Source organism: Drosophila mojavensis, unplaced genomic scaffold, assembly GCF_018153725.1.
Source record: "Drosophila mojavensis isolate 15081-1352.22 unplaced genomic scaffold, ASM1815372v1 contig_36, whole genome shotgun sequence".
In the NCBI taxonomy this organism is placed as follows: domain Eukaryota; kingdom Metazoa; phylum Arthropoda; class Insecta; order Diptera; family Drosophilidae; genus Drosophila; species Drosophila mojavensis.
Window position 1 is genome coordinate 14,668,138 of NW_025318858.1, and position 8,151 is coordinate 14,676,288.

The 8,151-nt window shown below is 40.3% G+C and overlaps 1 protein-coding gene across 1 annotated transcript; it reads right to left on the minus strand.

Moving 5' to 3' along the window:
* Positions 1 to 2,628: 2,628 nt before the first annotated feature.
* Positions 2,629 to 5,141, minus strand: LOC6576804 (esterase E4). Its single transcript, XM_002002754.4, has 4 exons — positions 4,829 to 5,141; positions 3,714 to 4,754; positions 3,209 to 3,659; positions 2,629 to 3,143 (listed from the first exon to the last, which is right to left on the minus strand). Exons 2-4 carry the CDS (start codon positions 4,723 to 4,725, stop codon positions 2,909 to 2,911), a joined length of 1,698 nt encoding a protein of 565 aa, XP_002002790.1. The 5' UTR covers positions 4,726 to 4,754; positions 4,829 to 5,141; the 3' UTR covers positions 2,629 to 2,908.
* Positions 5,142 to 8,151: the final 3,010 nt, after the last annotated feature.

An 8,151-nucleotide genomic window follows, 5' to 3' on the forward strand; every position in this document is an offset into this window, starting at 1 on the left:
AGAGAGACAGACAAACACACAAACACACACACACACACACACACACACACACACACAATTCGATTGCTGACAAACCTATAAAGCATTTCGAACGGCGCTACTTCAAAATTTTTACTCCTTTTTGCGTCCAGGCATCCATTGTGCAATACGTAATCAAAACCGCGCAGCCACAAAAAAAAAAAAAAAACATGAGCAGAGAAGTAGAAGCTGATGAAAAAGAGCAACGAGCCAAACGATGAATGTCGGCGGGGCAAGCCGATTCGATCAAGGACCAGGTTTTCATTTGAAATACATATGCTCGAATGTCTGTGGCGCAGGCGTAACGAAAGTGAAATCGAGACACAGAGAGCCTAACCGGCAGCTGGAACACCTTCGCCTCATCATCATCAGCACCAGAATCATCATCATCATCATCGTCATCGTCATAGTCATCGTGTGCATACTCCAGCCCGTTGTTGTTAGAAGCGGCACAAAGAACCAGTCGAAAGTCAAAAGGGGCACGCGCTCGGTCTCTCAATGCTCTTCAGGGCTCTTCAACCCCGAGCCTGGCCCTGGACCCGGGCTCGAGCCTAGGCTCGAGATCTGCAGACATTGTGACTGATCGGTCGGTTGGGTACTCTGTCTAGACAAGCCGCAGACACAAGTTTAATAGACTTATTGTAATTGAGTCACAAAAGCCACACTCTCTATATATCGAATCACAACTCTTTCACATTTCCATTTACATTTTCCAGCTGCTCAATTGGAAAAGGTGTTGGCTTGGCATCCATCAGAGTCTTTGTAGGGGTGCATTACGGTTCGAGAATCGAGCATGATCCCTATTCGAATGCAATTTTACATGTGATTCGTCACTTTAAAAATTGTTGTGCCAATTTAATTAAAAATGTTCTGCGGCAAATATTTTGCTTGTTTCTTTTCACTTTTCACTCATTTCCATTGTCGTCTGTCGTCTGTTGCTGTCTCCATTCCATTCTATTTTATGTGCTGTCATGTGATGCGTTTTGTCAAGTTGACTTGCCCACCTTTTTGCGGCGTTTGTCCCAAAAGAGAACACGACACAATGCGTATAGAGTTAAATGTTTGCTCATGCCCTCTCCCCCAACAACACACACACGCACACACATATGACAATATATTTTCCGTGTGCATGTGTGTGGGTGCTGGGTTGGCTAACAAGTTAATTTTCCATATTTTCTTTGGTAAAACTTTGCACGAACTCTACATCAAAGTCATTATGTGGTCGTCTTTGTATGTGTGTGTGTGTGTGTGTGTGTCTGGCGGTTTGCTTGGGTCGTCCTCGGACCACGATAAGTAAGACAAAGGCGAATAATGAACAGAAGCCTGAAAGGCAAAAGCCAACGAGTTGGAAATTTTAGAGCTCGTCGACCTCTAAGAGTTGTCTGTCTTTTATATTAATAAATCTATTAACTATAGAACTAATTTTTTGTTAAGTAAAAGTTCATTTCAGAAACTTTAAATACGAATTTTTTTAATTTGCTTAACTTTACTTTTAATTAAAGAAAAAATAAATAAATATATACATATATTATTATATTATATATGTATATTATATGTTATTCATATTATATTGATTTGTTATATAAAGTATTCTGATAACCAACATTTTTGCATAAAAGTAAATAGAAATTAAAATATATATATATATATATATTTTTTTTATATTAGTTATAATATTGTTTCTGGTTTTAAAAATAACTTTTATAAAGACATGTATATATAAAATATAGATATCATTTTATTTTTCTTTTTATTTTATTTTTTTTACTTTTAATTTAACATTTATAAATTAAAAAGATATTCTTATGCTGCTTATTGTATATAGTTGATATATAATTTATAAATTTTAAATTTTAATTTATTTAATTAAAAAATGTATATTGTATAAAAAATATAATTATTTACATACGATATTCTTATGCTGCTTACTTATATACTTATATAATTGATATATTTTTTATTAATTTTAGACTTTAATTCATTTAAATATAAAATGTATATGTATAAAAATATAATTATATTTAAATCTTAATATAATTCATTTCCTTTTTATTTATTATTTTTAGATGCTTTGATTACTTTAAAATGATTTTTATATTCCCCGTCAATTTGTTTATATTTTACATACAAGCGTTTAAATTTTCTTTAATCAATATTTCATACTATGCGACAAACATATCGATTCCCACCCATCTCCATGTAAGCACAAATTAACTCTCTGATGTCATTGTATCAACTCGTAGACGATTACTTATGGCAACGCGCAATCAAGATAAGAGAGAGAGAGCAAACAGTAAAACAAACCCCTGACCGGCAATTATTTGCAGCCCTCTCCAATTAAATTGCCGGAGTTAATCCTTTGCCGGCGCTCTCCACATATGTTTCGAGATTTTTCACGCAAGAGCAAATCTTTTAAATGCTGCCAATCTCGAATGTCAATAGCAGCGCCAGTTGCGACTGCCGCAGTTTTGGGGGCTGAAGGCTGTGCCAGTGGAAGGGGCGTGGCACTATGCGAACCTGTCAGTACCAACAAAAAATTATCACACAATTACGAATTCCCACTCCTCCCCCCTCAAAAAAAAAGTCAAAAGGCGTCTCCTTAGCCCGAAATCGTTTAAAGACAAATTAATGTATATTTAAGCTGCCTTGTAGACTAATTGCCCAAAGGCCTCGGCCAAAACAAGCTCCACAATCACACACACACACACACACACACACACACACACACACACACATACTCTAACGCTCTCTCACAATATTCGGAAAGAAAAACATTGAAAATCTCACGCCTTTGCTGATTAATTAATCAAAGTAAATAGCTGCAGCGAGCAAGCGTCGTCATTAGGGTAATCTAAACTGCCTATTGATAAGCTTTTTCCACACCTAATGGCTACATTAATTTCGAGAACAGCCCGGGGAGCAGGGCCACGGCGACGACAAAGGCGAGCTGGAGTTGCCTTCGGGCAGCGCCATTCGAGTGGGGCGTGGGGAAAAGCTCATCCCAGACTCTGTAACGATCGACAAAGTCGGGCGGACCCAGCTTGGTGACGTTATCATTATAGAGCATCTGCATCTGCGTAGCTGTGCAGGGCGGCCAGTAGATGCTGGAGTTCTGCAGCGGCTCACTGCAAAGATCGAAATTGGTTTACAGTTATATTCGCTTCACATTAGCTCATTCGGTCGGGCTTACCCCGTGTGGGCAAAGTGAGCCATCCAACCAGTCAGGCGCTCCATCATGAACAGATCCCTGTCACCGGGACTCAAGATTGACCCATACCACAGGCTGGGCATCACATATTGCCAATCGTCCGCATGGCCCACGCCACTGGGCAGATGGTTCTCAGTCATCGGCGCTGAGACACTTCGTTGTCCTATGTAATCCATGCGTGAGTAATAGACCTTGGTGTGCCTGCGTGCCAGCTGGACGAGTCTGTGGACGCCGTGGCCTATGATGCCGTCGGAGAAGATTTGGCCGAATCTCTCAATGTTCGTGGCGTTCAGCTCGTCGACATCGCGACCCAGGTAGAAGTTCTTGAGGCGTCTGCTCTTTCCCACATTGTAGTCAAAGAGGAACAGCTCCGGCGCCCAGTCATGAAAGTGGCTTATGATGTCGTGCAGCAGCAGCTCTTTCTCCAGATGTCCTGAAGCCAGCTCAGTTAATCGAAATCCATAGTTACTTACTCCTCCCTACTTACCTAGGGTCGTAAAGTCCAGCTCGTTGGCGGTGTAGCTGACCATCAGCGGCACCCGGTTGAATGTGCCCCCGTCTATCAGAGTGCTTGGATGTTTGAGCAGGAAGTATCTATCGATTTCATAGTTCCACTTCATGTTGATGAACTTGTACTGCTCCCAGTCACTGCAGACGTCGATGATGCTCTGCCAGCTGACGTTGCGCAGACATTCGGTCATGTCGTACGAATCGTACATGGGACAGCCCAGCGCTCTGGCCAGGATGCGTGTCCAGAACTCGTTGTGTATGCTAAAGTGATTCGTGGCCGAGCCGCTCATGAGGATGGCCCCATGGAATAGGCCGCTGGACAAAGGCGAGGCCAGATGCAGACTCACAGCCATGGCGCCCGCACTTAAGCCCAGCAGCGTAACCCTACCCGGATCGCCGCCAAAGCGCGCTATGTGCGACTGCACCCACTCCAGGGCCATGATCTGATCCAGATAGGCATTGTTGCTGCCGCCCAGAAAGCCCAACGCGCCCAGCCGGTAATTGAAGGCCACCATGACCAAGTCGTGCTCCAGCAGATACTCGGGCCCAGCCTCGTATTGGCTGTGGCCGCTGCCCAGGACATTGGCTCCGCCGTGTATATATACAATCACGGGCAGACTGCCCGTCACATTCTTGGTGTAGACGTTCAGCTTCAGGCAGTCCTCGCTCATCAGCAACTTTATGCCAGTCTGTGGACATATCAGCGAATCGGAGGTGGCCTTCAAAGTGGCATTTCCCCAGGCATGAATCGGCTGGGGCGGCATGAACCGCAGCTCATCCAATGGCGGCTGGGCGTAGGGTATGCCGCGAAACGCATAGATCGTCTTGTTGCTGAAGCTCTTCATGGTGCCGCCTTGGATGAGGCCCAAGGTGGTGCTCACAATCGGCTCGGTATCGCGTGACGCCATGCCAAGGCTGCAACTGGGCTGCAGCAGTAGCACCACTGGCGCCACCACCAGCAGCACCTCCACCACCAACGGGCAAGCCATAATTCTTGCTCTCACACGACTTCCGATTTCTGTGAGAATATTTCAATTGATCCGTTTCATATTCGGTTCCTTTACTTTGTTATTCCGCAATTCAGTTACTCACCCGAAAACTGCTCTGGACGGTGCGACGCGCCCGCATGGAAGATCTTTTGACACTAAAGCGTGCCACGATCTGGAACTGTAACTGTGAACTTCACACGGCCGGTATGCTATCGCAAAGTAGCAGTTGATAAGCTTATTATTGGCATTTGATTAGCTTGGTTTAATATGATTACAAATCGTGTTGTTCCCTCTATAAATAATAGCACATGACAGCCGACCAAAACAAACTTGGGCTAAACAGTAGGCCAAAACTAATCGAAAATGTGAATTTACTGTCATGTACTAAGCGAGAGGAAGAACTTTCTAATAATAACTTGAATATTTTTACCCTTACTTAGGCACACATATTCTACTATTGCTTTTTCTTTTAAGATATCTGTCGTAGCATTCTATTCGAAAATTTTTAGATATATTTATTTCATAAATTGTGTCCAAAATATAATATCATTCCAACTTTTCATAAAGATGGTTAAGAGGGGTTTCTCTTTTATTTCAGATCACATTTCGTTTCTTTTCCTTTATTCCTTTATCCATTTCTGCTCTATTTTCTGCTTTTCAACTATCTTAAATTCTATTGAATTGATTTTTGTTTTGTTGTGCTCTTTATCGTTTTTTTTTTTTTAGCCTTTTATTTTGCCTATTAAATTAAAAATATTTTCTTTTAGTTTTGTCTTCTCTTTCTTCTTATCTTTTATATTCGTATCTTCTATTTTCTTTCTTTCTTTCTTTCTGTACTCCTGTCATCTCATTTTCTCTCCCTTCTATCCTTCACTTCTCTTTTATATTTGTAGCATACTCTTCAGTTCCTTGGATTATTTATCTTTAAACTTAATCAGTCATAGCTATTCCATCTTCCAAACTCCCATCATTAGATATTCTATTAAACCTCATTCTGACCTTGGCCAGTTCCATTCGCCAGCAAATCCATTTCAATTGAAACTCATTGCTTCATTGAAGTATTGGATTGAGTTTCGCAGCCGTTAGAGACACAGCGCCCTTTCGCTCTTGCAGCACGGATGTTGCTGATCCTACGCCCGCAGATTTGTAATTTTTTTTTTTTTAGAATTTCGTAGGTTTTCTCATGCCATTGGCAGCCGCAGCTCGCTGAGATTTAAATTGATTTCCTTATTAGTGCACATCCCTCTTGTAATATTCAATTAAAACTACCCACGACGCACTCATAGTCGCGTCTATAGCCGCTCATTGATTGATATAAGCCGAGTGGTAATTACTCGGGTCCCCGACACTTTCCTGCACTCTGATTTGCCTGGGCAAAAGTGAAAATTATGGCGGCGGTGCTGGTGTTGTGTGAAAAGCTGACAACGACCTTTGTTAAATGAATTCAATTAATTACGTCTGCAGCGATGGCGGGAGTCGCCCAGAAGACGTTCGGAAATTAAGCAACAAAGCCCATTGGCTCGATAGCTCATTTAAATAATTGTCGTGGACAAATAGAAATATGAACTGAAATTCGTATGCTCTTGAAAATGCAATATAAAATATATATATAAAAAAAGAAATGGCCACTCTAGACATCTGATTATTAATATTTATACCATCTTAATATATGTGTGCTCTAGATAAAATATCTTTGACATATTTGTATTCAGCGATAGCCATTTGCAGGTTTACTTATTCAAAAGTTATCAGCACCTTTGCCTTGACCATGACCTTCAGACGGTTCGCAAGGCGCCCAAATTTAACTTGCTGGCTTCGAATTTTGGCCGGAAAATTGCTTTCTGCAGTGTTTCAAGGCTGGGATATTCTTGCCAAAATATAGAAATTAATTTATAGGATTCAGTTCTAACAAACCTCGAATTCGCTGTATTACAACTAGTAATCATCATTCTGCTTTAGGAAAGGCTGCCGAGCCTTGCTTAAGCATCTGCGGTACCCGAATATAATTTTCTGCAAATTTCGTTAAGAAATACTCGAAAATATCATATATGTATCAACGAACAGCAACTGCAATAACAGTTTGAAGTTAGCACACCTCAAGTGCCTAGCCGTGTTATATAGTATAAAAATCAAATTCAAAATATTTTTTATATTTACTATATCAAATATGACGTTCAATAGTATAAATTAGAAATTTTATAATTTAATTAAATTTCTGTTTAATATAAATTTATAATCCAGTAAAATTTCTATATATAAATTTGTAATTTTATAAAATTTATATTAAATACAAATCAGAGCTTACAAATTTCATAAGGCTGTTGATAACAAGACACTTCATCGCCCTATATAAAGAGTATTTCATTTTCGGCACCCTGAGGCAGATCCCTACTACAGGCTCCCCTTGCAAGTGATCTATATGCGCTTAGCAGATTATCCACAGTCTCTTTGTATATACAATATTAAATATCACAACGACATTTGTTCACACATCGGCGAGTCTCAACATTTTAATCAAGAAAATAATTCCCAGTAACCCCAAAACATGGAAATTGCGACAATCTGCTGCTGCTGCTGCTGCTGCTGCTGCTACTGTGGAGTGAAGCTGAATGTAATATTCCAGTCACTTGAGTGCCCATGTGCTCAGCGTATCGCCACAGGAGCTGCCCAAGCACCGACCGCCGTGCACCACTGTGCACCACCGTGCAGCATCGGGCCGCAGTACTCCAGTTGTTGCAAATATATGAGTGGCCTCTTGACAGACATCGTCATCATCATCATCAGCAGCAGCAGCAGCTCAAACTGTGCCACTTCAGCGGTTATGTGTATTGTTTGCAGCAAAGCCGCGAAATACTGAAGCTTCCTGTGGCTTGATGACGTCGCGCACCACAAACCACTTGGGCAGACATGCAAAAATTTCTCACGCATCGTTAGCAGATGTTGCGAGCTCTGGCAAGAGAGTGGGTAGAAGATAGAGAGTTTAAGAATGGGAGTTACTTAAAGAGTGTCCATAATAGTATAGAGCATGAGTCCATAATGAATATTACTACTATGCTAATATATGTATTCTTCATTATGAAATTTTGGTTACGGAAGAAGTCTGAATTATCAGCTACCAACTGTAAAGCTCTAAAGCTAATCTTCGTGTATAAGGAGTATCATTGGCCAACATAAGTAAAAATATTTTGACTAAAGAAAATTAATTTGAATGGCTATATAGGTAATACTTTTAGATATAATTGGGAATATTTTATACATAAAAAATAATATAAACTTAAAATTAAGTAAACTATTCTTTTATCAGAGAAACTTGAAATCAAAAAAATAATAATAATAATTAACAGTAAATGCAGTATGTGGTATTTTGATAAAAACATTAAATGTATTATTTATTTTTTCATTTTGAATGAAAACTAAGCTTTCTAT

What these genes read in the sequence shown, in the direction of transcription:
- LOC6576804 (XM_002002754.4), bottom strand. Translation starts at nt 4,725, where the DNA reads ATGGCTTGCCCGTTGGTGGTGGAGGTGCTGCTGGTGGTGGCGCCAGTG. An exon ending in GCTGGACTTTACGACCCTAG is followed by an intron (nt 3,660 to 3,713) that starts GTAAGTAGGGAG and finishes AGCTGGCTTCAG; the next exon opens with GACATCTGGAGAAAGAGCTG. An exon ending in GCTCACTTTGCCCACACGGG is followed by an intron (nt 3,144 to 3,208) that starts GTAAGCCCGACC and finishes CGATCTTTGCAG; the next exon opens with TGAGCCGCTGCAGAACTCCA.